At 49.4% G+C, this 27,991-nt stretch overlaps 1 protein-coding gene across 4 annotated transcripts in view; it reads right to left on the bottom strand.

The window, feature by feature from the left end:
- The window catches only part of LOC135204913 (cullin-2-like), an 80,906-nt gene that overhangs the window by 30,793 nt on the left and 22,122 nt on the right, over positions 1–27,991 (bottom strand). For all 4 annotated transcript variants that reach the window (XM_064235170.1, XM_064235172.1, XM_064235169.1 and 1 more), the window contains 7 exons: positions 21,172–21,266; positions 12,897–12,997; positions 11,651–11,841; positions 10,900–11,066; positions 9,859–10,090; positions 1,227–1,408; positions 772–979 (listed from right to left, as the gene is read on the bottom strand). In XM_064235170.1, the coding sequence (XP_064091240.1) occupies positions 772–979; positions 1,227–1,408; positions 9,859–10,090; positions 10,900–11,066; positions 11,651–11,841; positions 12,897–12,997; positions 21,172–21,266 (1,176 nt within the window). The remainder of the gene's footprint in view (positions 1–771; positions 980–1,226; positions 1,409–9,858; positions 10,091–10,899; positions 11,067–11,650; positions 11,842–12,896; positions 12,998–21,171; positions 21,267–27,991) is intronic.

Raw genomic sequence — 27,991 nt, forward strand, 5'->3', positions numbered from 1 at the left:
TTTGTATAAATTTTCTCAAGTTCAGGGTATTACAGTTTTCCCCCAGTATATCTCTCAAAGGTTTGTCCTGGAGTAAATGTGTCCTCCTCTGAAGATTAAAAACAGGACAATCAACTAAAATATGCTTAACATCCATTGTCACTTGACAGGTATTACAGTGAGGGGCCTGTCTCCCTTCCCCACTCTTCATTAAATAATTGTGCGTTGCATGTGTATGGCCAATACGCAGCCTAGTTAAAATAATGGTATCCCTCCTACTTGTAGCATTACAAGATGACCATTTATCCACCAATGGGTGGATGTGTTTCAATTTTGTATTGGTGGTCAGTTCAGACCATCGAGCCTGCCACTTATTTTTACAGTAAAGATGAATCTCACTTTTAAGATCTTTGTAAGGAATACTAAAGGGGGATGGATTACTTAGCCCTGAAGCTTCCTTTGCTGCCTTATCTACTTGTTCATTTCCATCCACCCCAACATGGGCAGGGACCCATGTTGGGGTGGATGGAAATGAACAAGTAGATAAGGCAGCAAAGGAAGCTTCAGGGCTAAGTAATCCATCCCCCTTTAGTATTCCTTACAAATGCTGAAGGGGACATTGACAGTAAGGTGGTCTGATAGGTGTAGCAGGAGGGAAACCTCGTAACAGCACGGTGAAACCATCGTTAAGAGAGGGTGGAAAGTCGGACGGAAGAATGAGAAGATGAATGGACGTACAGTAAAAGGAATGAAGAGGTAACTGGAATGCCTACAGTGAACCACGGGGCCTACCTTTAGACGGTTAATCATGCCTTCCTCGGAGTCCATGGACTGACTCTGTTGTTGGATGAGCCTCTTGGCCAACATTCTTGCGTAAAATTTTTGAAATACGTCTTTATCGTCAATATACTTAAATATGGTTATACTAAGGCCTACTTTGTCGTCAACCTCGCTCTCGTTGAGACCTTTGGTCGACTTTTTAAGTAATGTATCACAGTATCTGAAAGAAGCATTACCACAGATATTAAAAGGGTCAATTACAGATCATCAAAAAACTTATAAGATAAAATATGCTATTGTGGCATTTTATAACACGGCTATCCTTCGTATAATATTACACAATACCAAACTTTTCAAAACACTGCTTACTATTATTATAAAATATATAAAGGATTAGTTTATCCAGACCTCTGAGCCTAATAAAGGCTCTTCTCAGGCTGGTTATCTGCAATGAAACTGTTCCTCACCTAGCAAGAAGTTCGGGAGAGCGACATACAACTTTTGTGTTCCCACCCCTATGATTAACAACGCTTTCAAAGGCTTTGTCTAGAGCCCCTACAAACTGCTGGTCATTGTGAAAGACTTCGGTAATCATCGTTCGGTATTTCTTGTGCACTTCTAGCAAGCTCTCAACGAACTGGGCTGGGACCTGAGGAAGTACGACATTTCATTTTCTATTTTTCCATGAAAACATTTGTCAAAATGGTAAGTAGAAAACGCCTTGCTACTTTTGTGTTTAATGTTCCATTTGCCTATTTCATTTTTTCAAATTTCATATCAAAAGAGGTACATAACTACTTCTGGAAAACAATATCAGTAAATATGCACTTGCATCAAAATGTCAACATCAATTATGAGTCTAGGGTGCAGCCAAAACTGCTAAATGGCATGAGAGAGTAAACTTCAAGGATCAAAGACCACACCAAATGAAAAGGAAATTGTAATATGGTGTCCACAAAAAATTATTGGCATTTTCCATGACTGATAAAATTTGTTGAAAAATTTTTGCATCATAAAACTTCCAGTAAGAAAACAAAATTAAAAGTCACAATCAAAATGCTTTTGGCTGTCATGTTCAGTACCACTTTTCCTGAAACTATGAAAATCTTGACAGGTTTAACAATTGAAATTGTATAATATAAAAGCTGATTACTTTATTATATGCAATTCTGACTCCTTCAATTGAAAACACAAAGTTCTGAACTTCAACACAAAATGACAATTTGTCCAAAATTGCATTTTTCTTAACTATACAAACCTGAGGTCCTTTTACAATAGGAAGGTACTAGCGGCAGCTGGATAGGTCGTAAGCTTTCGAACAAGGGGTTCGGTAGTTAACTGCTTGTCCGACAGGCGCGCGCCGCGCGACTGGGAGGTAAACAAATCACTTTTGCTTTTGGCCCAAGCAAAAACTGCAGAGTGAGGGGTGGCATGAGGTGGGGCTATGTGTAAAAGGACCTCAGGTTTGTATAGTTAGGAAAAATGCAATTTTGGACAAATTGTCATTTGTTCCGACACGGCATACAAACCTTCGGTCCTTTTACAATAGGAAGACTCACTTCTTGGTGGGAGGAATCTGAGTCTTTTGTGAACAGACTGGTGTTCGCCCAACCTTGGAAGTCTCCCTGGTCGTAAGAGCGAGGGAGGGATCCAAGCCTCTGTCCGATTGATCGGGGGTGTGCACCGCAGGATCAATGGTCAGACCTCTGGACCGAGTACTAAGAGAGAGGCAAGCGTATCTCTTCGTACCAGCAATGTAAGAACTTGTTCCTGTACAGGAGCAAATATAAAGTCATGGGTTTGACTCTTGTAGGCATCCACTTCCCCCCCCTTGTAGGAGGAAGTGGTGGATATTCTGCTCCTATCCCTAGTGAAAGGGAATGGAATGGATGGGGCTCTGTCATATAGCTCACCTGCATCTCGTCCTCATCCAGCGTAGTGACGACCGTGGCCCTCTGCCCACAGGTAGAGGAGGAGGAAAAGATGGGAAGAGGGAGCCAGTCACTCACTCACTCACACATCCATCCACACAGTCACACCAGGACTCGATGCTGTTTCAGCCTGCGAGGGTCTGGGTTAGCTACACAACTTGTTGAGCAGCCACCACGGGTCCCAAGGAAAAGGTATCCAAGGACCTGTGGGCAATATCCCGAAGGTAGAAGGACGTAAAGGTAGTCTGGTTAGACCAGACCCCTGCCTTCAGGACCTGCGCCACGGAGAAGTTCTTACGAAACGCCAACGAGGGGCCAATACTTCTGACTTCGTGAGCTCTCGGACGGGACGTACGGATGTCGTCACTACCATCAGCCTCATACGCCCTCTGATGACCTCACGCAGCCAGAATGAAAGAGTGTTCTTGGATACTTTTTCTTTCTTGGTTACACCCCGGTGCTAACGAAGAGGCGTCGACACTCAGGCCTGAGGTGTCGAGTTTTCTTCAGATAGCGCCGTAGCGCCCTCACAGGACAAAGCAGCATCTCATCCGCATCATTATCGGTGAAGTCCATTAGGGAGGGAATCGTGAAGGACTCGAACCTGTCGTCAGGGACCGACGATTTCTGAGTCTTCGCACGAATTCGGGACGAAATCGAGCGTCACAGATCCCCATCCCCTGGAGTGTCGTACATCATAGGAAAGACCATGAAGTTCCCCTACTCTCTTCGCCGATGCCAGGGCCAGCAAGAAGAGGGTCTTGAGGGTCAGATCCCTGTCTGACGACTCTCGGAGTGGCTCGAACGGCGTTCGAGTCAAACTCCTAAGGACGAGAGTCACATCCCACGCAGGGGGCCTGAGTTCCCTAGGTGGGCAAGACCTTTCGAAGCTCCTCATAAGCAAGGAGATCTCGAACGAGTTCGAGATGTCCAATCCCCTCAGTTTCAGGACGAGAGCCAGGGCGGCTCTGTATCCTTTGACTGTGGGGACTGAGAGGAGCTTCTCTCGGCGAAGAAAAACGAGGAAATCCGCTACCTGCTGAAGAGTGGCTCTGAGAGAGATAGACCCCGTCTACGACCACCACAGAAGACGGCCCACTTCCCCTGGTACACAGCTGCAGAGGACTGACGGACGTTTCCAGCCATCTCTGTTGCTGCGCTACGAGAAAAGCCTCTCGTTCGCAAGAGATGGTGGATAACAGCCAGCCGTGAAGACGTAGGGACTGGACTGCTCGTGGTACCGCTCGACGTGTGGCTGGGCGAGAAGGTTGTGCCAAGGGGGAATCTCTCTCGGTTCTCCTGCGAGAAGACCAGCAGGTCCGGATACCAAATGGCCTGTGGCAATTTGGGAGCCACCAGGATCATCCTGAGATTCGGGGTGACCAGTGCTCGACTGATCACCTTGCGAATCAGGCTGAACGGGGGAAGGCATAGGACGAAGAGTTTGTCCACGGGTGTTGCAGAGCGTCCTCTGCAGCTGCCCATGGGTCCGGCACGGCCGAGAAGAACACCTGGAGCTTCCTGTTGTGCCGGGTGGCGAACAGATCCACGACTGGTCGCCCCCCCCCCCACAGGTCCGAAGAGCCTTTCCGCCACGTCCTGGTGTAGAGACCACTCGTCCCTATCACCTGATCCCGACGGCTGAGCGTGTCTGCTACTACATTCCTCTTCCCTGGAATGTAGCGTGCCGACAGCTCTATTGAGTGTGCCTCGGCCCACTCGTGCACCTGCCGAGTCAACTGGTACAACGGGAGAGACACTAGGCCCCCCACCCCCTGTTGTTGACGTAGGCCACTACCGTGGTGTTGTCGCACATCAACACCACTGAGTGTCCCATCAAGCGGTCCTGGAACTCTTGGAGAGCGAGGAACGCTGCCTTGAGTTCCAGTACATTGATGTGAAGGTGCTTGTCGTTCTCGTCCCCACACTCCGAAGTCAGCAACTCCTCCAGGTGTGCGCCCCATCCCTCGGTCGATGCGTCTGAGAACAGCTGCATGTCCGCGGGGGGGGAGTGCGCAGAGGCACTCCTCTTAAGAGGTTCCTGGCGTCCAGCCACCAGGCTAGGTCCTGCCTCACCTCCGGTGTCAGTGACACTGGAAAGCTTGGGGATCCGTCGCCTGTGACCAACTCTCCTTTAGTCTCCACTGAAGAGACCGCAGGTGAGAAGAACCGCCCGTGAGGGACTAACTTCTCGAGTGACGACAGGTGTCCGATCACGACTTGCCATCGCTGAGCTACCTGTTCCTGCCGAGACAGGAACTGGTTGGCTGCCTCCCTGAATCTGCTGATCCGCGAGTCTGCGGGGAAGACTCGCCCTGCTACCGTGTCGATCAGCATACCCAGGTACTTCATCCTCTGCTTGGGCTCGAGATCGGACTTTTCGAAGTTCACAACGATCCCCAGATCGCGACAGAACTCGAGCAGTCGATCCCTGTCCTGTAGCAACTGCGAGCGGGAGCTCGCCAGGACTAACCAATCGTCGGAGATACCTCATCAGACATATCCCGTGCGAATGGGCCCAAGCAGACACCAGAGTGAACACTCGCGTGAACACCTGTGGGGCGGTTGAGAGACCGAAGCAAAGTGCCCTGAACTGGTACACGTCCCGTCGAGGATGAAGCGGAGGTACTTTCTGGAGGACTGATGAATGGGTATTTGGAAATACGCATCCTTCAAGTCCACTGAAAGCATGAAATCGTTCTCCCTGATGGAGTCGAGCACTGAACTGCCGTCTCCATCGTGAACCGGGTCTGGCGAACAAACCGGTTCAGAGGAGAGATCTATCACCGGGCGCCAGCCTCCCTTAGACTTTTCCACCAGGAAGAGTCGACTGTAAAAGCCCGGTGACTGATCCGTGACGATTTCTACAGCTCTCTTGCTCAGCATGGTCTTAATCTCCTGTCTCAATGCTACGTCCTTCGATGACCCTGGAACGTACGACTGCTGTTGGACCGGGTTGGAGGTGAGGGGTGGCGAGAATTCGAAGGGTAATAGATATCCCTCCCGAATGACATCTACAATCCAAGTCTCGGCGCCGTAGCGCTGCCAAGTTGCCCAATGGCTGCCAGGCACCCCCCCACTTCCGGCAGCAGGTGAGGGGGAACGCCGTCCCTAGCGTTTCCCCCCTTTCTTCGACTTCTTCCCAGAGCCTCCACGGGAGGAGGAGGGCTGGGAGGAGGGCTGGTTGACGCTCCCCTTTGTAGAAGTCGAAGAAGACAGAGTCTTTCCCCGGGGCTTCGACGCAGCTACCGTCTTAGCCACCGAGGAAGCGCTAGCCGAGCTCTTAGACTTGGCCGCAGTCCGAGGCTGCCCAGAAGCCTTCGAGACTGCCTGGTGAACCAGACGGTCACTGTCGTCAGTGCGCCGTCTGTCCACCGCAGCGTCCACCATCTCTCCTGGGAAGAGAGACGTGGAACTCCGTAAAGGTCCGTTGCGAAGTCCCAACGCCGCTTCACGCCCTCCCGGCCGCCCTGGAAACAAACCCGAGTAAGGACAGCGTCCCTACGTCGGAGAACCAGGTTGGCCCACAGGTTCACCGTCTGGTGGGCAAGGAAGGAGATGGCTCTTCCCCCAGACTGGCAAAGTCTCCTAAAGGCCGAGTCATCTTCGGGAGAAATTCCCCCGGAGTTGGCTGCGACCTTAGATACTGTGGGGACCACAGATCTAACCAGGAGACGGCCTGGAAAGCTGCCATGGCAGTAGATTCCAGGCCAAGTGCCTCTTGCTGCGAGAACCATAGGTTCTCGGACAGGAGCTGCTGCGAGACACACCCGGAGTCAGCCTGGCTAACTCCGGATTCACCTGTTTGGGCGGCATCGGGTCCTCAGATGGCACGTAAAAACGCCGCTGTCGCAGCAGAGGAGGTGGAAGCAGCTTGCTCGACCTGCCAGACTTGAGAGAACCGTCTTGCCCGGAGACAGCGATTCTACCTGGTCCAGCACTGAGTCGGCAAGCTCGGAACGCGGCAAACCCACCGTCGGTCTGGGTTCCCTCTTCGGGCCCCAGAACGACTCGAGCCGGGACGTGGGCTCGGATGGTGGGAGCGGCGATCCTTCCGCGAGGTCGTTGTGCTGACGAATCAGCGCGATAACCTCGGCAAAGTTCCTCTGGATCTCAGGAGTGACTGCGTCCTGCGGAGTCGGGACCATCCTAGTCCCTCAAACAGGAGCATCTCCTGAGACCCTCCCTCCCTCGAGGGGAGGAACAGCGACAGACCCCTCTCGGTCTCCTCCAAACCACTTGTGCATACGACCTGGCTGGTCCGAGAACCGTGCCGTGGTACGTAGGACGACGTGGTGGATCCTGAGGGGCGCACCCCCCGCACGATCACTCCTCAATACCCCTCGCCCCTCCCGGTGTAACCCGAGGAGTTTGAAGGTATGGGGAGAGGCAGACCTGACGCTCCTCCTCGCTCGCTGGCAGAACCAGTGGGCTTGAAGACTGCAGGCGATCGTCAAACCACCCGCGGTGGCGATCGAGCTGCAGGCCTAGTCGAGCCGTCTCGCTGTGGAGAACGGCTGGACCGCAGAACAGCGGCCCCGGTCTCGTGTGTCAGAGGAGCTGGTGCTGGTTGCCGTACCCGATTGCTCTCTGTGAGAGTGACGGTCAGGCGACCGGCGAGCTCCACTGTCACGGTGAGACCGGTGCGTATCCTCACGGCGCGTCACGTCGCTGGTACCCAGCCGTGGCTGGCGCCGGCGAACGGGGGGACCTCTTCCCAGCCTCAGCCCGTGGCCGGTCCATGGACCGTCACGTCCGCCCGGGTAGGCCACCTGCTCGCCGCGAGAGCGAGAGCTGGTCTGGTGATAGTCGCGTGAGCGGCTGTCACCAGTCTTCCGCTCCGTGCCGTGAACCTGACGCTGAGCTGGCTCAGAGGTCTGGTTCCTAGCTGCACGGTCCGCTGGTAGGCGACCGTACACTCGGTACCTCTCGCGAACGAGAGGCCGAGACGGATCCTGCTGCCGTGGTCGGAACCACTAACAGCAGGTGAGGAAGTGCCGGTATTAGCCGGCACTCCTCTGGTCCCCGTAGTCTTCTTCCTTGCGGAAGAAGAGACGGGTCCTGCCCCCGAAGGAGCAGGGTGACCAGCGGAAGAACCCAACCCCGTCTCACCAGAGCGAGACGGGCCCTTAGAAGTTCCCGAAGGAGACTTCTTAGGCGACCTTCTTCTTCTTAGGCGGGGGAGCCTTGAAGAAGAAGGGGAAGAGGCGGCAGACGACGACGACGACGACGAAGAAGACGACAACGACACCTTCCTCCTCTTCTTCTTCTTCTTCGTCATTTCCTCCTCAGGACCGATGTCAGATCTGTCATCCAGAGCGGAGCCGGGGCTGCTGTTGCCGAAGCAACAGGGCCCGGACGCACCTGTCCGAACAGATCAGCATCGGGAGCAGCGGAGCCAGGAACAGGAACAACGTCAGCAGGTGCAGGCATCACAGGAACAGCAGTGGAGACGGCAGGAGCATACAGGAACGGCAGCAGTGGTCGGCAACGTCACGTCCGTGAACAGCGGCTGGGCAGGTACGGCAGGTACGGCAGGCTGTACAGGCGGTCCAGATGGACGGACCAGCGGCACAGACATCCTTGGTACTGGTGGGAGGTCCAGGGCGAGTCTTCGGGCACACGAACGTCCGGTCGTGGCAGCACGGCAAACCCAGGCGCGGCATCACACTCCCCCGTGGTATGGCGACTGGCCCCTGCACCGATGTAGTTGGTGTGACAGAGACCGCGTGCGGGGTGTACACCAGGTGAGGAGGTGAAGCATAGCCAGGCGTTGTAAGGGTCGTGGTGGTGGTCGTAACGTAGCATGCGTGACCGCCACAGAGCCAGCGAGATGGTAGAGCAGCCCCTGGACACTCGGCACGCCCTGCAGCCCCAACGATGCCCACACCTGTCCGAGGTCGTCCTTCGCGGCAACCGCACCTGAGGAAGCAAAGTCGGGTGATTAGCAGGATCCTCTACCCGCTCGCGCGAAGACGAACGGATAGAGGACCCAGAGTACAACTCGACATCGGGGTATCTAGCGCCCTCCTAACCACACTCGACAGGTCGGGTGAGGAAAAGGACCTAGAAAAACCCCCCCCCCCCCGAAGGGGAAGGCGCCAAACGTGGGAGCTGAGCGGGTCGGCAGGAAAGAAGACGAAGTGTCCGTAACCAAAGGAGTCGCGGGAGAGCTTTCCGACGACTCCTTTGCAGGCCTTGCGCTTCTTCCTGCCCTCGTACAAAGTCCACTGCGCCTCCGACCAATCAGAACATACTTCACAGGGCTCGGCTCGGGTGCATTCCGCGCCCCGACACCGAGCGCAACACAAAATATGTGGGTCAATTTCCGGGAATGAGCGGAACTTTCCGCATTTACGCCTTCGGTACCCGGGCATAGTCTCCGTGGGGTAGCGAGGCGTGGAGATTCCATTATTGATCAATTCAAAATTGAAGAAATAAGAGAGGAAATGATTGTACTTACAAATGTTCACACACAAACACAACCAAATACTCATGAAAGCAAACGACGAGAAGCGGGCAGAGAGCGTCGAACACACACGTCCACTCGCTGTGAGGCCGAAAGCAAAAGTGATTTGTTTACCTCCCAGTCACGCGCGCGCGCCTGTCGGACAAGCAGTTAACTACCGAACCCCTTGTTCGAAAGCTTACGACCTATCCAGCTGCCGCTAGTACCTTCCTATTGTAAAAGGACCGAAGGTTTGTATGCCGTGTCGGAACAATGGTAAAATTTGCCTCAGACCTTATGAATGAGTGAACTAACATTTTACTGTATAAACAAATACTGAATATTGCCACAAAATATAGTTACAGTATTGCAATCTTTTGCGAGACAAAAGCAGCAAATTTTTAAAGTAATTTGTATTTTTCCTCGCACACAAACCTGATAGTCTTTACATATGGATTTAGCTGGTGTTTGCAAGCTAAATCCCAATGTAAAGATTGAAGGTTTGTATTTCAGTAGAGAAAATAAGATTTAGGCCAAGGACCAAGTGCTTGTAACTATGAGGTCATTCAGCAGGAACAAGTTAAGAGAGGGTGGAAAGGAAGAGGGAGGAAAGAGATTATGAAGGGTGGGACAGGGACAGGAACGAAAGGGGTTACAGCCAGGGGGAGGAAGGGTCGCTGCAGGAATCTTGAGTAAATGCCTACAGTGTAATACACTTACATTGTCCCCTTTAAGATTGGCTATTGCTTGTAGACCCCTCTGTTTTATGTGTTCTTTTACGTGCTGGACGAGAACCGTTATTCCGTTGGGTATGGGCCGCAATAAAGTGTACATGTTGGAGAGGTCTCTCGTGCGCTCCCCATTCACCATCGACCCAGTTTCCGCATGGACGGTACTGAGGTGGTCGGCAACCATGCGGTCCTGCACTTCCTTCACTACTCGTTGGTGAGAGCTAGATTTGGGACAGACGAAAGAATCTACAGTAGTACTGTGTCGTATCAGAAAAAAAAGTTTACGTGATCTACCAATGAAAAGCTGATAAAATCCTGCCAAGTGTTTATTCATATCAAAGGATATTAAATGAATTTCCAAAAGTGTATTTTGCCTTATGAAAAACACCTAAATGATATCTTAAGATATTTTATTGACCTACCAATAAAAATGTGTATTTCCTTACACCCACCAAATCTGACTAGAGCAAGCTACTATATTTACACCAGATACAAATCACCTTATATTTTGTAATTTGCTTAAATTTTTTGCTATCGATGTATTATTTTTCTTTTTAATAACTGATTTTTTTTTCTGTAGTATTACCTATTACCTTCTCTTACATCTCAAATAAGCATCATACTCTTTGGATGCATGAATTTCAAGCCAATGGTCCCCTGTGGCCTTGTTCCATATGAACTGGGATCATCTGCCTAACAATATAACAACAACAACAACAACAGTAATAGCCAGGATTCCGTTGAAGTTACTGGCCTTGGTTCCTGTGTTATCCAGTAATAATAAGATAAAATAAAATATAATAAAATATTCTCAATAAATTATTTTAACCTACGAATGACAAATATCTCAATTTCGACAAACATGAACATAGGATTTCTACTCGACAACCTCTCTAGTAAGATAAACAAATTATAAGAAGATTTGAAAAGACCTCATATAAGATCATGTAATTCATTGAAAGCTGCCAATATTTTCAACAAAATATTATAATAATAATAATAATAATAATAATCATAACAAGGCAATTACCTTGGAGGGAGGAACTTGGTTGCTCGAAGCTCCTCTTCTGCCAATCTCCCAATCACTCTCTCCATGTACTGAGAGACGTTGCACTCTTGCAAGAGGGACGATGCCTCTTTGCGATAGAAGGACCCAGTTTCTCTCAAAAGCTCCCCTTCAAATACAGACTCATAGAGCTGGAAAATATACAAATCTGTCAGGGGAAAGTCCATTTGACAGTCTGGAAGAAAACCAATATAAACCACTGTTTTACACAAGTCTTCAAATCGAACTTCGTGACTGTCACTGAAGCAAGTTCCCACTCATTTCAACAAGTGATAACATCATTGTTGCATTAGTTTTTTTGCTGACCAACTAACATTTCAGCAAGTTCACAGAACTTCTGGTGTGCTGGAATTTATTTTGGGTCTCAGAATACCGATATGATTCATAATCTTGATATCAGATGACAGCTGCAAAGTTAGCAGCTATGTAAAAATTATATATTATTAGATTAAAACTTTCAAATAATTTCTCTTGGCATTAAAATACTCTCATACTGAGAGACAATAATTACCGAGCGCTTAAGACCCTTAAACTAATGAAATATGCAGTGAAATTCATCTAGATTAAATAACAAACCATTGTTGTGCAATACTTAGATTGTACACACATACAATACTTTTCAAGAGTCTTTCTTAGCTCTTGATTCAGATAAAACTGAAGCAAGGAATAGCTAAGACGCCTTAGTATTTAATGAAACATCTGGTCCTCAACATACCTGCAAGGTAGATTTTTTTTTGTACATATTAACATCAACAAAGGAATGGATGACACCACGAATCGTGGGGGTGGGGACATCTGTTGCAGCTGCTGTCCTGTCTTGTTGGATGCCTGTTAACAACACTCCAACGAGGCGCGACTGTAGAGGCGTTATCATTTCCTTCTGCCATATCTCTAGACCAAGCTCACCTGCAATGCGACACAGCATTCACAAACCTTAAGCTAAGTTAACACATGATTAGCAACTGAAAACAAGAATAGTGACACAGAAAGTAGTTCATTCATAAATTTGAATACAGCAGACACCCGGATAGGGACCACAACCGCCGCAAACGGCTAAAATCTGCAGATACTTGACGCCCCTCTAAAAACACTTATAACTGCCATATTGTAATAGTTCAAACACCACAGAACCCCCTTCTAAAAATGCTAAAAACCTTTATAACTGACTAAGTTAATAATTTCACCATAAGAAATTTATTCAGCCACGAAAAGGATATGAAAATGAAGTAATTAGCGAATATTTCTCTATGAAAAACTCCATGAATAGGCATTTTTGTCACAAATAATGTGGATATATCTGGAACCGTAAATAGGTGGGATTGACTGTCGTAGCATTTCCATTATAGTCAATTTTCATGTGAAGAACAACTATTAGCATTCCAATATAGTCAATTTTGGTTTGACAAATGACATGATCCAACAATGGCCCTTTCCAGTGCCATCTCTCATCAGATTCATTATTCATAGTCGCATGTTTACTAAAGTTAATGAGTTTTACATATTAAGTAATCACAGACAGGCATGATTGTTACCCCAGTGGTCTAGTTACACCTTAATGGCATCATTATCATTTCCTTTCCTACCTAAATAGGCATCATGTTCTCGAAGCAAGTGAATCTGTGAGAATATTTTCTCAATAAAATGTGGTGTTTTACATACAAAGTTCCCAAAATAATTTCATTACCATTCACAGCTCAAACACAGGAAATTCTTTAATTTGTTTTTCTCCCAACATACAAACTTGAAGTTCTTTATGATTAGGTCAACTCAGATTTGCAAGCTCATCCTAACGTACAGAACGAAGGGACTACTGTTCAACATCCTACAGTTTAAAACAATCAGACTTGTACAGTACTCGCTGTGTGGTAGCAAGTTAAAAAAAAATTCTCCATACTGACATCCCAGGCAGTAGTAACTTGAACGCATGCATAATAATCAGGAAACGCCTCAGAACAACTGACCTATTTCTAAAAGCTGTTCAGACATATCCATGTGCATGGAACCGTAAGTTAAATCTGCATCGCTGAACTTTTGTTTCTGGACGTGTTGTGCATTCAGGTATCTGAAATCATCAAGACATTAAGGATTTCAAGTGCATTCCTACTAATCAAGACAATTATTCATTATCATATTATGTATTAAGTACATTCACACTTTCATACACTGTCCCCAAGTGAAAGGAGAAACAAAAAAACAAGATGGACAGTTAATTAAATGCAAAAACAACAAACTATGGATACTGTTATAAGAACATATATTGAACATTATTGATTTATTATGAATTGCTTTGTATTTTAACTTCTGCTATTCTTTGGATGTATTGCATATAGCACTGGAAGCGAGCTTGAAATGAATAAATTCAATCGCTAACAAAGAACAAACTGCACAATCAACCAATCAGTTTCAAACAATGACTTACGACAGACTAAAGAGAAACACCTGTACGATCATTGATGGGTACTGTTCTTATGGCATGTCCTGCTTCAGAATGACATAATCGTCACACCTTTATATCTTGAACTAATTTCAAAAGAGGGTATGAAGTCTCTTAGAAAGCTTTGCTTCAGAAGAAGGACATTACTGTTGAACGTACTTACAAATCACTACTGTGCTCCTCAACATTTCAACATGAACACTTTTGGGGACTATTTTTCTTTAGATTCTATAAGTGCCATTACAGTTTTGCCATAAAAGGAAAATTGATATTACCACGCCTATTTACCACAGCATTTCCTCTACCTCCTCCCCCCCCCCCCCCCCCCCCTGCAAACAAAGCTGATGTTAGCCATAAAATAATGGAATACAACACCTAAGTCAAAAGCCAAGTCCTGGGACCTATAAGGTCATTCAGCACTGAAAGAAAAGTGAAGGTAAAATGGTTTTAAAAATAATTGTTACGAGAGAGTGAAAATTTAGAATATGAATAGATGTACACTAAAAGGAACGTAAGAGTTACTGCTGGGGCCAAAGGGATGCTATAAAGAACCTCAAGGAATGCCTACAGTGCACTGTGTGAGGTGCACTGACGGAACCAACCCCCTACGGAGATTATCTAGATATCTGAGATGTTTAGTCAGTGAAAGAGATAGATGAGTAGGGGCTGATTCAACAATAATATGACTTCCAAAAGCAACAAACTTTTAAAATTTCTTTTACTTGGGGCATGCAGTGACTGGAATCTTCTAATCCTCTGGAAATGAGTCAATATGTAACTATTCTCATTCATGATCATCAAAATTTTAGTTTATTTCTATACACACACACACGATTCAGCAAAAACTAATTAATTGCTAAGTGGCTGCTGATCAATAACCCAACTCCACACTTTGCAGAGATAAAAATGATATTGTTATAATACAATAAAGTTTCATACATACTTACCTGGCAGATATATACATAGCTAAGACTCCGTCGTCCCCGACAGAAATTCAAATTTCGCGCCACTCGCTACCGGTAGGTCAGGTGATCTACCTGCCTGCCCTGGGCGGCAGGACTAGGAACCATCCCCGTTTTCTATCATATTTTCTCTCTTCCACCTGTCTCCTGCGGGGCAGGCTGGGTGGGCCATTTTTAATCGTATATATTTCTGCCAGGTAAGTATTGTTGAAAACTTTATTGTATTATAACAATATCATTTTCATACAATGAACTTACCTGTCAGATATATACATAGCTGATTGGCACCCTTTGGTGGAGGGTCAGAGACAGCTAATATGGAATAGACAGGTAAACAACATATGTTGTAGGTATAAAAGAAAAACAAAAAACCCTTTGGTTCCTACCTGATAGGTGGTAGACTTCGTGGCTGTAGCCCGGTAGTCTGCATCACCTCAAGACTTTAGCGAGGATATTAGATCTATGCTAGAGTTCGTGTGGTCTGTCGATGGGTATAAGAACCGCTACTCGGCAGAGCCTAAAAGGACTTTGTCAATGGGTACTGACCACTTCTATGACAACACACCTTGTGAAGAGCATAACCAATCCCGACCACCTGATCCTAACCACCATGTTAGTATATAGAATTGCTCTGAGTTATCCCGAACTCATAACAAACAAAAAACCATAACTCGAAACGAAAAAACTCATTTATACAAAAATTCTCAAAAAAAATTGTTTTAAATACTCCCTAAAAGATATCACAAGAGTTCCTTACTGAACAACAGTGACTGGCCGCCAGTGCAGCACCAAGCCCTCTTTGTCAGCAGGAATCTAGAACATATCTAGTAGAAGGTATGTACAAATTTAAGGATTGGTGTTTGCTCCCGTACCCAGTATTGTATCCGCCGATACAAATGGTCCCAGAGAAAAACATTTCTCGTAGGTCACGCGAACGTCTTTAAGATAGTGAGATGTTGCAAAAACTGAATTGCACCTCCAATATGTCGTGTCAATGATTTTTCTTTAATGACATATTCTTCTGAAAAGAGAGAGACGTCGCCAACTGCTCTAACTTCATGGGCTTTTACTCTTAAAAGCGGAAAAGAGTCGTCAGGACAGAACTTGTGAGCATCCGTAATGACGCTCCTAATGAAGAAAGCTAATGCGTTCTTAGACATGATTCTTGTGGGGTCCTTAATCGAAACACCAAAGACTTTGTCTAGAGCCTCCCATTTGTTTCTTTCTTTGTAAGAAAGAACTTCAAGGCTCTTACCGGCAAAGAGACCTCTCTGATTCTCTCCCTACTAGACTCGATAAGCCTTTGATCTCGAATCTCTTGGCCAGGGATTCGATGGATTTTCATTCTTCGCTAGAAACAGAGTTCTAAACGAGCAAAAGGCCGAGTCTTTGTTAAAGCCGACTTCATCTTCTAGGGCATGAAGTTCGCCAACTCTTTTGGCTGTCGCCAAAGATAGGAGAAACAAGCATTTTCTTGTTATATCCCTGAACGAAGCTACGTGGGGAGGCTCAAATCTGTCCGACGAAAGGAACTTGAGAACTACGTCCAGGTTCCAGCTGGGTGGAGTTAGTTCCTTCGATTTTGTCGTTTCAAACGATCTAATCAAGTCGTGCAGATCTTTATTGTCAGCAATGTCTAGGCCTCTGTTTCTAAATACTGCCGACAGCATGCTCCTGTATCCTTTGATTGTCGATACAGACAAATGAGAGACCTCTCTCAAGAACACAGGAAATCGGCGATTTCGGTTATAGAGGTACTGGAGGAGGACAACTTCTTAGACTTGCACCACCTTCTGAATACCTCCCACTTCGACTGATAGACTCGTCTAGTGGAAGCTCTGCGGGCTCTAGCGATAAGCGCTTGCAGCTTCGCGAGAAAACCCCCTCGCTCTGACAAGTCTTTCGATAGTCGAAAGGCAGTCAGAGCGAGAGCGGGGAGGTTTTGATGAAACCTCTCGAAGTGTGGCTGTCTGAGAAGATCCATCCTTTTTGGAAGGGATCTTGGGAAGTCTACTGTCCACTCCAGCAACCTCTGCAAACCAATCTTGTGCTGGCCAAAACGGGGCTATCAGGGTCATCCTTGTCCCGTTGACGCTAACGAACTTTCTCAACACTTGTCCCAGGATTTTGAAAGGGGGGAAAGCGTACACGTCCACATGAGACCAGTCCAGCAGGAATGGCGTCGACCACGAGAGCTCTTGGGTCTTCCACCACTGAACAAAAGACTTCCCCAGCCTTTTGAAAGGGAACGTGGCGAACAGATCTACGTGAGGAGTGCCCCAAAGATCCCAAAGACTCTGACACACCTCTGAATGAAGAGTCCATTCTGTGTGAAGGACCTGGCTTCTCCTGCTCAGTCTGTCCGCCCTGATGTTTCTCGTCCCCTGAACAAATCTTGTTAGGAGGGCGATGTTTCTTTGTGAGGCCCAAATTAGCAGATCTCTTGCTATCTCGTAAAGCGACACCTGGAGTGTGTTCCTCCCTGCTTCCGAATGTAGGACAGGGCTGTAGTGTTGTCCACATTCACTTGGACCACACTGTTCGTCACAAAGGGTTCGAAGAACTTTAGCGCTAAGTGAACTGCTAGAAGTTCTTTGCAATTTATGTGCCAGGACACCTGTGCTGCCTTCCAGGTGCCTGACACTTCTCTCGGTCCTAGTTGCTGCTCCCCAACCCTTCTCCGATGCGTCGGAATACAACACTCGGTTTGGGTTCGGAACTTCCAGAGAAATTCCCTTGTTCTCTTTTAGAGGGGACAACCACCATTGCAGGTGTGGTTCATCTCCCTTGGAAGGAGAAAACTGTCGGAGAGAAGTCCCGTCTTCCAGTTCCACGATCTCCTTAGGAAAAACTGAAGAGGGCGAAGATGTAGTCTTCCTAGAGGGAAAGAACTGTTCGAGCGAGGAAAGGGTGCCTAGTAGGCTTAACCATTCCCTCGCCGAAGTTCGTTCTTTCCCTAAGAAGAGAGAGACTTTTTCCAAGCCTCTCAACGATTCTCTCTGCGAAGGAAATACTCGAAAACCCCAGAATCCATCTGAAAATGGATTGTCTGGGAATCAGCTGTGACCTTCTCGAGGTTCACGAGTAGTCCCAACGCCTTTATCATGGTCTTAGGGTCAAAGAAAGGTCCTCAAACTGTCTCTCTGTTCTGGCCCTGATGGACGCCAATCTCCAAATATAGAGAGATGTTGACGCCTTTGAGGTGAAGAACCTCGCACCAATTCTTCATCAGGCTGTTGTGGAAGACCTGAGGGAGGCTGTGGGATAGGCCGAAACACAAGGCCCTGAACTGAAAGATCCTTCCCCCCGTCATGAAACGGAGGTACTTCTTCGACGAAGGGTGAATCGGGACATGAAATAGGCGTCCTGGAGATCCAGCGACACCATCCAATCTCCTTGGCGTAACGCCGCAAGGACTGAGGCCGAAGTCTCCATAGAGAACTTCTCCTTTCGAACGAACTTGTTCAGAGCGCTGACATCTAGAACTGGTCTCCAGCCCCCGAGGCTTTTCGCAACCAGGAAAAGCCGATTGTAAAACCCCGGAGAGTTTTGCTCTAGAACCAGTTCTATAGCTCTTTTGTCCCACATTTGATTCACCATCAGACGAAGAGTATCCCTCAGTACAGGGTCCCTGTATCTGGCTGACAGTTCCCGCGGAATGGTCGTTAGTGGAGGACTGTCTTGGAAGGGGATAAGATATCCCTTCCTGATTATGGACATGGAAGAGGCGTCTGAGTTTATGAGTGACCAGGCGTCTGCAAAATTCGAGGAGCCTGGCCCCCACTGGTGTTTGGAGGCTGTCTGTCTCACTTCCCTTTCTTAAAGGGACGGAAGGAGCCTTACCTCTCCTCTCAAGACCTCTTCTCTTAGAGGTAGCTCTGGAGAGAGGCCCTCCTCGAAAGGGCTGAACCGTAGAAGTCGGTCCTTTCTTGTCAACAGAAACAAGAGGTCTCTTCTTCCTTGCAGTCTGAAGGAGAAGATCCTGAGAAGCCTGCTCAGTCAGTGCTCGAGAAATGTCCTTCACTAACTGAGAAGAAACAGGAAGTCAGACATGGGAGCAAAAACCAGGGCTGCTCTCTGTAAGGGAGAAACCGCCTTGGTTAGGAATGAACTAAAAATACTCCTCTTCTTAAGGAGTACTGCTCCGAAAAGAGAGGAGATTTCTCCCGATCCGTCTTGTACCGCCTTGTCAATACAAGCAAGAATACTGAGAATGACTTCGGGGTCAAGACCATCCGAGTCATGAGCTTTCTTGGACATCACCCCAAGGGACCAGTCTAGGAAATTAAACACTTCCAAAATATGGAAGAGTCCCTTGAGGAGATGATCCGTCTCCGAAATAGCCCAAGACACGCGAGCTCCATTCAAAGCGTGTCTCCTTGACGAGTCAACCAAGGTTGAAAACAAAAAGTCCGCTTCGGCTGCCGCTGGAAGAGAAAGGCCCATGTTCTCCCCAGTTCGGTACCAGAAACCTCTCTTGTCAGAAAGTATGGCTGGAGGCATACAGAAGGTGGTTCCTTGCCCAGATCCTTCTTAGACAACATCCATTTGTCTAAGGACTGAAGCGCTCTCTTCATAGAGATCGTAGGTCTCATCTTCAAGACCGACGAAGACTTAGGCACAGTAGCACTCGAAAACAGTGATCGAGGCGAAGGAGGAGCGGCAGGAGTTAAAGAATCTCCGTATTCTCGTAAAAGCAGGTCAGTTAGAACTTTATAGTTCGAGACTCCTTCTCTCCCGTCACCCTCTTCTTCCGAATCTCCTTCTCTACCTTGTGGAGAATCGGCCTGAAAAACGAGAGGATCTTCATCCCGTTCTCTCTCTACTGGTGACAAACTCCTACTAGGAGAGGGGCTCATAGAGTGAACCGACTCTCTCTCACGTCTAAAAGAAGTCTCGCGTCTGCTTGACTTCTCGTGTCTGAACAGCTCCTCGCGCTTGGCTGGCGCCTCGCGCTTGTCTGGCGCCTCGCGCTTGGCTGGCGCTTCACGCTTGGCTGGAGCGTGTAGCCTGGCTGGCATCTCGCGCCTGGCTGACGTCTCGGGCTTGTCTGGCGCTCACGCAACTCCTCGCGCCTGGCTGAATCCTCGCGCTTGGCTGCGCCTCGCGCTGGCTGGCGCCTCGCGCTTGGCTTGAATCCTCACGCCTAACTGGCGCTCGCGCCTGGCTGGCGCCTCAGGCCTGAGCGTATCCTGATCTCGAGCAACTCGCTCGGAAAGATCCTGACGTATGTACGACTCTTCTTGCCTGGAAGACGTCCTATGTCTGGCGGGACGCTTCACGTCTGGCTGGAGAAAGAAGACGAGACTTCTTAATAGGAAGTCTAGCGTCCTTCTTGCGAGGGGGATCCCTTGAAAGAACTCCAACCAAAGAGGCAATCTGCTCTTGAACTGCCAGCAAAATCCTCTTGGAAGCCACCCCAGCGTCCATCTTTCAATAGAAGAAAAGCAGGAGAACTCGAAGGAGTGCGATCATCAAATACATCTCTAGGAGGCGTCGAAACCAGCTTAGCCTTCTTGATAGAAGAAGGAGCTTCCTCCGAGAAGCGCTCCGGGCTCGAGTCGAACGCGCGCTCTTTCCAATGCCTTTTCAGTGGCCTAGAAAGATCCGAGTCCTTCCACCCTCGTTTAGGTGAAGGAGAACCGGACGACGAGAAACAATCTCGTAGGACGCTTCTATTTGAGCGGTCCTGAGCAGACTGTAACGAAACAGAACCTGCTGAAGGGACGCCTGACCGTTGGGGGGGGATTCCCCACAACCTCCGTACGACTTTCGACTTTCCTACTCCTCTGGGTATGTGAGTTTGGAAGAGGTCTAGGCTGGGAGCATCGCAGGGACGGTCCAGACGCCCCCTCCACAACACTGGGAACACTCACTTCACTTTGTAATTCACAATCACTAGCCTTACCTTGCATGGCCGCCATCTTGTCTTCATTTTACGAAGAGTAGCCTTCAGATTGGCGATTTCAGAAGCCGAATCCGAATGCAAAGCCTGTGAGGATTCAGATACATGGGAGAATCATATTCATTAACAAAGGAGAGTTAGACTCAGAAAAAAGGCTCAATAAGGCCTTGTACTCCACACTCTTTTGTGCAGCCCGTCTAATCCTATCCCTCTCTAACTTCTTCAAGTAAGAAGTTAGAGTCTTCCATTCATTAGCATCCAACTTTTCACACTCAATACAGGTGTTAGCCAAAGAACAGTCAAACCCCCTACATTTACGACATACAGTGTGAGGATCAACCGAAGCCTTCGGTATCCTCACCTTGCAGCCTACATTCACACACACTCTCACACTAACACTTGAATCAGACATTCTATTAGAAAAATCAAAAGCAAGTCCAAATCCAGTCCACAGTAGCGAATGCCAAAACAACGATCCAGTACGTCACCAAGAAATCCAATAAAGATGATCAATAAAGTCTTGAAAAGCGAATTCCAGTCAGGAGGTAGTAACAACAATGTTGATACCACCGGCGACAGAGAAAATATGATAGAAAACGGGGATGGTTCCTAGTCCTGCCGCCCAGGGCAGGCAGGTAGATCACCTGACCTACCGGTAGCGAGTGGCGCGAAATTTGAATTTCTGTCGGGGACGACGGAGTCTTAGCTATGTATATATCTGACAGGTAAGTTCATTGTATGAAAATCATTAATTAAAGCCCTTCTTTTCTATGCAATCAACTGCGCAAGATCCTTACTCCTGACAATGACGCTACACCATTCAGTTTACACAGAGGTCATAAACCTATGTTGAAAATCAAGTAAAGTCCTCAAATTGAAAATAACAAGATCAGAAGGAATGGAGCTTGAAATACAAGCATGGATTTAATACTCACGAGTAAAGATTGTTGAGGTACTGAGTTCCTTTACTAAACTGTAACCAGTAGCGATGGTATTCGGCAAGTAGGTTTTCCTCTCTCTGTTTACTGACCTGGAATCGAAGGTCAACTCAATTTAGTTTCATTCACAGTTTACAAAAGTAATTACAAATAAACACTCCTCTGAAAATAGCATTTAAAACTAAATGTCATATCATCTGCAAATTGAACACCTGTGCCCGTAATTCATAATCATTTATCTGTGGGAACTCATAAAATAGGGTTATCTTTTATCTGTGGAACTTGTAAAATAGTCTTGAATAAAAAAAAATAATAAAAATTTGCATAAAAAAGTATAAAAATTATCTTGTGACTTCTAGACACAGTTGTAACTATTGTTGTAACTACTGATGGCCGCATATATAAATTTTCTATTTGATTCTTACAAACATGAATGCCACTGGAACTTAAGTAGCACTTGTTAAAATTGTCACTCACAGCTGTCAAAAATGATGACATTATTCTGGGTCTGAATCTAAAGAAAAATATGACAAAGAAAAACCTATACGTAACCGGCCGGAGATATAACAATCAACAGTGATGCAGTAGCAGGAAAATTTCAACTGTCTTACACACAGACCGGCAAAAATCACAACTTGTCGAAAATTGTATTTTTCCTAACTATACAAACCTGAGGTCCTTTAACAATAGGAATGTAATCAGCGGCAGCTGGAACCAGTCGTAAGCTTTGAACAAGGAGGTTCAATAGTCAACTGCTTGGCCGGTAGTCGGGTGTCCCAGCCGACTGGGAGGTGAAGCTTCACTTTGCTTTAGGCCCAGGAAACAGAGTGAGGGGTGGCATGAGGTGGGACTATGTGTAAAGGACCTCAGGTTTCTATAGTTAGGAAAAATACAATTTTCGACAAATTGTGGTTTGTCCCGATACGTAATACAAACCATCGGTCCTTTAACAATAGGAAGACTCACTTATTGGTGGGTGGAATCTGAGTCTTATGAACAGACTGGTGTTTGTCCGACCATGGTTCCCTCCCTGGTTGTAAGAACAGAGGGAGGGATTCTAGCCTTTGTCCAGCTGATCAGGGTGTGCATCGCAAGATCAGTGGTCAGACCTCTGGACCAAATTCATATGAGGGAGGCAAGCATACCTCTTATGAATAACAAGCAAGAACTAGTTCCTGCTTCAAGAGCCAAATATAAGGTCATGGGTTTGTCTCTTGTTGGCATCCACTCCCCCCCCTTGTTAGGGAAGTGGTGGATAACCGCTCCTATCCCTACTGAAAGGGATAGGATGGAGCTCAGTCGCGTAGCTTACCTGCATCTGCCTCCTGTCCAGCGTAGTGACGACCGCAGCCCTCTGCCCACAGGTAGAGGGGAGAAAAGAGGAGGAAGAGAAGCCAGTCACACACTCTTTCACGCGTCCATTCATGCAGTTACACAAGGATGGGATGCTGTTCTGTCCGCTCGGGAGCTGGGTAAACTACACAACTTGTTGAGCAGCCACCACAGGTCCCAAGGAGAAGGTGTCCAAGGACCTGTGGGTGATATCCCGAAGATAAAAAGATGTGAAGGTGGTATGGTTGGCCCAGACCCCTGCCTTCAGCACCTGTGCCACAGAGAAGTTCTTGTGGAACGCAAGGGTTGGACTTCGTGGGATCTCGGACAAAGGGTACGGGTGTCGTCACTCCTATCCGCAGCGTACACCCTCCTGATCACCTCACGAAGCCAGAAAGAAAGTGTTCTTGGACACCTCCTTCTTGGTAACCCCAGTGCTAACAAAGAGGCATTGACACTCAGGCCTGAGGTGTCGAGTTCTCTTCAGATAGCGCCGTAGCGCCCTCACAGGACAAAGCAGCATCTTATCCGCATCATCGTCGGTGAAGTCCTTCAGGGAGGGGATCGTGAATGACTCGAACCGGTTGTTAGGGACCGAAGGATTCTGAGTCTTCGCTACGAAGTCCGAGACGAAATCGAGCGTCACAGATCCCCATCCCCTCATATGCTTAACATCGAAGGAAAGAACGTGAAGTTCCCCTACTCTCTTCGCCGATGCCAGGGCCAGCAAGAAGAAGGTCTTGAGGGTCAGATCCCTGTCTGACGACTCTCGGAGTGGCTCGAAGGGTCTTCGAGTCAAACTCCTAAGGACGAGAGTCATGTCCCACCCTGGGGGCCTAAGTTCCCTGGGTGGGCAAGACCTCTTGAAGCTCTTCATTAGGAGGGAGATCTCAAAGGAAGAGGAGATATCCACTCCCTGCAGTTTAAGGACTGGGGCCAGAGTGGCTCTGTAGCCTTTAACTGCGGAGACGGAGAGGAGCTTCTCTCGGCGAAGGAAGATGAGGAAATCTGTTACCTGCTGAAGAGTGGCTCTGAGAGGAGACACACCCCGTCCACGACACCAACAGAAGACGGACCACTTCCCCTGGTACACAGCTACAGAGGACTGTCTGAGGTACTCAGCCATCGCTGTTGCTGCTCGACAAGAAAAGCCTCTCACTCACAAGAGATGGTGGATAACAGCCAGCCATGAAGAGACAGGGATCGAACCGATCGGTGGTACCATTCTACGTGTGGCTGGCACAGGAGGTTGTGCCAGGGGGGAATCTCTTTCGGTGCTTCAGCAAGCAGAGCGAGTAGGTTCGAATACCAAATGGCCCACCAGAATCATCTGAAGATTCGCGGTGACCAGCACCCTGCTGATCACTTTGCTAATCAGACAGAACGGGGAAAAGCCGTAAACAAAGAGGTTGTCCCATGGATGTTGAAGAGCATCCTCTGCAGCTGCCCATGGGTCCGGCACAACTGAGTAGAAAACCTGGAGTTTTCTGTTGTGCCGGGTGGCGAAAAGATCCACGACTGGACACCCCCACAGGTTGAAGAGCCTTTCCGCCACGTCTGGGTGAAGGGACCATTCGGTTCCTATCACCTGATTCTGACGGCTGAGCTTGTCTGCCACTACGTTCCTCTTGCCTGGAATGTAACGGGCTGACAGCTCTACTGAGTGACACATGGCCAACTCGTGCACCTGCAACGTCAACTGGTGCAACGGGAGGGACACTAGGCCCCCTGTTTGTTGACGTATGCCACTACTGAGGTGTTATCGCTCATCAACACCACTGAGTGTCCCATCAGACGGTCCTGGAACTCTAGGAGAGCGAGGAACGCTGCCTTGAGCTCCAGGACATTGATGTGAAGGTATTTGTCGTGATGATCCCACACACCCGCAGCCAGCAACTTCTCCAGGTGTGCGCCCCATCCCTCGGTCGACGCGTCTGAAAACAGCAACATCTCCGAGGAGGAGGAGGCACTCCTCTTACGAGGTTCCCATCGTCCAGCCACCTGCCTCACCTCCTCCGTGAGAGACATGGGAAAGTAAGGTGGGTCTCTTGCCTGTGACCAACACTCCTTTAGCCTCCACTGAAGAGACTGCTGGTGAAGATGCCCGTAAGGGACTAGCTTCTCGAGAGACGACAGGTGGCCGATCACGACCTGCCACTGCTGAGCTGGCTGGCTCCTGTAGGGGAACCGTCCAGCTGCCTCCCTGAACCTGCTGATCTGCGAGTCTGCGGGGAAGACTCGCCCTACTACCGTATCGATCAGCATGCCCAGGTACTTCATCCTCTGCTTGGGTTCGAGATCTGACTTCTCAAAATTCACCACGATCCCCAGATCGTGGCAGAACTTGAGGAGTCGATCCCTGTCCTGTAGCAACTGCGAGCAGGAGCTCGCCAGGACCAACCAATCGTCGAGATACCTCAGGAGACGTATCCCTACCGAGTGGGCCCAAAACGACACCAGCGTGAACACTCGCGTGAACACCTGTGAGGCGGTTCCGAGACCGAAACAAAGTGCCTTGAATTGGTACACCGTCCCATCGAGGATGAAGCGGACGTACTTCCTGGAGGACTGATGGATGGGTATCTGGAAATATGCGTCCTTCAGATCCACAGAAAGCATGAAGTCGTTCTCCCTGATGGACTCGAGCACTGAGCATGTCGTTTCCATCGTGAACCGAGTCGCGAACGAATCGGTTCAAGGGAGAGAGATCTATCACCGGGCGCCAGCCCCTCCGAGGACTCCTCCACCAGGAAAAGTTGACTGTAGAAGCCCGGCGACTGATCCTATACGATCTCCACAGCTCGTTTGCTCAGCATGGCTTCTACTTCCTGTCAAAACCGGGAACGCACGTCTGAAGATGGACCGGGTTGGAGGTGAGGGGTGGCCGCGACTCAAAGGGTAGTAGATATCCCTTCCAAAGGACGTCCACTATCCAGGTCTCCGCTCCGTAGCGCTGCCAAGTTGCCCAATGGCTCGCCAGACACACCCCCACTTCCGGCAGCAGGTGAGGAGGAACGCCGTCCCTAGCGTTTTCCTCTCTTTGACTTCTTCTTCCTGGCTCCTCCTTGGGAGAAGGAGGGCTGGTTACGGTCACTCCTTACAGAAGTCGTCGAAGGCAGACTTCTTTCCTCTTGGCTTCGACGAGCCCGCCGTCTTAGCCACAGAGGAAGCCCTAGCCAAGCTCTTGAGCTTAGCCACAGTGGCTCGAGGCTGCCCAGCCGCCTTCGAGACTGCCTGGTGTACCAATCGGTCACTGTCATCAATGGGACGTTGTTCCATCGCAGCGTCCACATCTCTCTGGGGATGAGAGCAGGGGAACTCGGCAACAGTCCATTGCGTAGACCCAAAGCACCCTCACGTCCTGCCGACCTGGTTACTCGAGTGAGGACTGCGTCCCTACGCCTCAGAACCAGGTTGGCCCACAGGTTGGCCAGGTAGGAAATCGCCCTACCTCCAGACTGGCACAGTCTCACGAAAGCCAGGTCTCCTTCAGGAGTAATATTTCCCGAGGAGGCCGCGACCTTAGACACTGCGAGGGACCACAGGTCTAACCACGAGACTGCTTGGAATGCTGTCATGGCAGTTGATTCCAACACTAACGCCTCTTGCTGGGAGAACCAGAGGTTCTCTGACAGCAGGTGTTGATGAGACACCCCTGGAGTTAGCCTAGCCAGCTCTGGGTTAGCCTGTTTCGGCGGCAGAGGGTCCTCCAAAAGCACGTAGAAGCGCCTCTGTCGTGGTAGAGGGGGGGCAAGGAGCTTGTACGGCCTGCCGGACCAAAGCAATCCCTCCTGTCCGGAGACGAGAGAGTCGACTTGGTCCAGCACACTGTCGGCCAAGGCTGACCGAGGCAGACCCACCGTTGTCCTGGGTTCCTTTTTGGGACCCCAGAACGACTCCAGTGACGGTCTTGAGCGTCAGGAGAGCTGCTGCCGGTCCCCCTATCTGCCCGGTCCTGGTGGAAGCGGCAGTCAGGGGACCAGTAGAGTCCACTGTTGCTGTGGGAGCGAGGCCTGTTCTCACGGTGCGCCACAGTGCCTGGCCCAGCCGAGGCTGGTCCTGGCGACCAAGGGGACCTCTTCCTCACCTCAACCCATGAACGGTCCGGTGGAACCATCACGTCAACCCTGGGGACCGGCAGATCGCCACGAGAGCGATCGCTGGCCTGGCGGGAGTTGCCTGAGCGACCCCCACCAGTCTTCCACTCTGTGCCTGGGTCCTGGCAGCGAGCTGGCTCAGCTGCCTGGACCCTGGCTGCACAGTCACCCGTGGGCGACCGTACACTTGGTACCTTTCGCGAACGAGAGGCCGAGACGATACCTGGCGCTGAGGCAAAACGTCTGGCGCCAGGCAAGGAGGTACCGGTGTTAGCCGGTACTCCTCTGGTCCCCGTCTTCTTCTTCCCTGTGGAAGTAGAGACAGGCCCCGTTCCCGAAGGAACGGGAGGACCAGCGGAAGCCCCAACTGTCCCACTGGAGTGGGACAGACCCTTAGAGGTCTCTGAGCAAGACTTCTTAGGGGGGGAGGAGGCTGCCTTCTTCTTCCTCGGCTGTGGGGTCTTGGAGGTCGAAGGGAAGAGGCAGCTGCAGACAACGACGACGACATCTTCCTCTTCTTCGTCAGCTTCCTCAGGACCACCGTCAGGTCCTCCATCCAGGATGGAGCCGGGGCAGTTGCCGAAGCAACAGGGCCCGGCTGCACCTGTCCGGAGGGACCTGCGTGGGCCAGCAACACCACGGGCAGGAATGACGACGGCAAGGACTGGCACAGGAACAGCAGGTACGGGCACAAGAGGCGGTACTGGAGCCAGCAACATCCTGGGTACTAGCAGCAGATCAAGCGGCAGGGTGACATCCCTCCTCTGCGGACCCAAGAGTGGAGCCTGTACTGCAGCTGACGGGGTCACCATGGTCACGTGCTGCGTATAGACTAGATGAGGAGGCACAGCATAACCTGGCGTCGACTCCGTCGTAGTCGTCAGCGTCTCCAGACCATGGGTTACTGGCCCTGGAACCCTACGCAAGGTGGTAAAGCAGGCCCACAACACTCGGTGTCCCCTGGAGCCCCAGCGCACACCAGACCTGGCCGAGATCATCCCCCGCGGCAGGCTTACCTGAGGAAGGAATGGTCAGGTTAGTAGGAGGGGTTCCCCCAAGCCAGGGGGGGGGACAGGTCCCAACCCGAGCGAACAGAAGACCCCGAGTACAACTGAAAGTCGGGGTGTCTCGCTCCCTCCTCCAAGCTCGACTGATCAAGGGAGGAAAAGGACCAAGACACACCCACCGAAGGGGAAGGAGCCATATGTGGGAGCTGCGATGGAGGGGGGGAAAGAGGAAGACGTGTCCGTGACCAAAGGAGTAACTGGAGAGCCCTCCGATGACTCCTTGGCCCGTTTACGCGCCTTCTTCCTCCCCTCGTAACATTCCCACTGCTCCTCTGACCATTACAACCTCTGTTACGCCGACGATATGGTTCTGATTTCCCC

Source organism: Macrobrachium nipponense, chromosome 47, assembly GCF_015104395.2.
Source record: "Macrobrachium nipponense isolate FS-2020 chromosome 47, ASM1510439v2, whole genome shotgun sequence".
NCBI classification, from domain to species: domain Eukaryota; kingdom Metazoa; phylum Arthropoda; class Malacostraca; order Decapoda; family Palaemonidae; genus Macrobrachium; species Macrobrachium nipponense.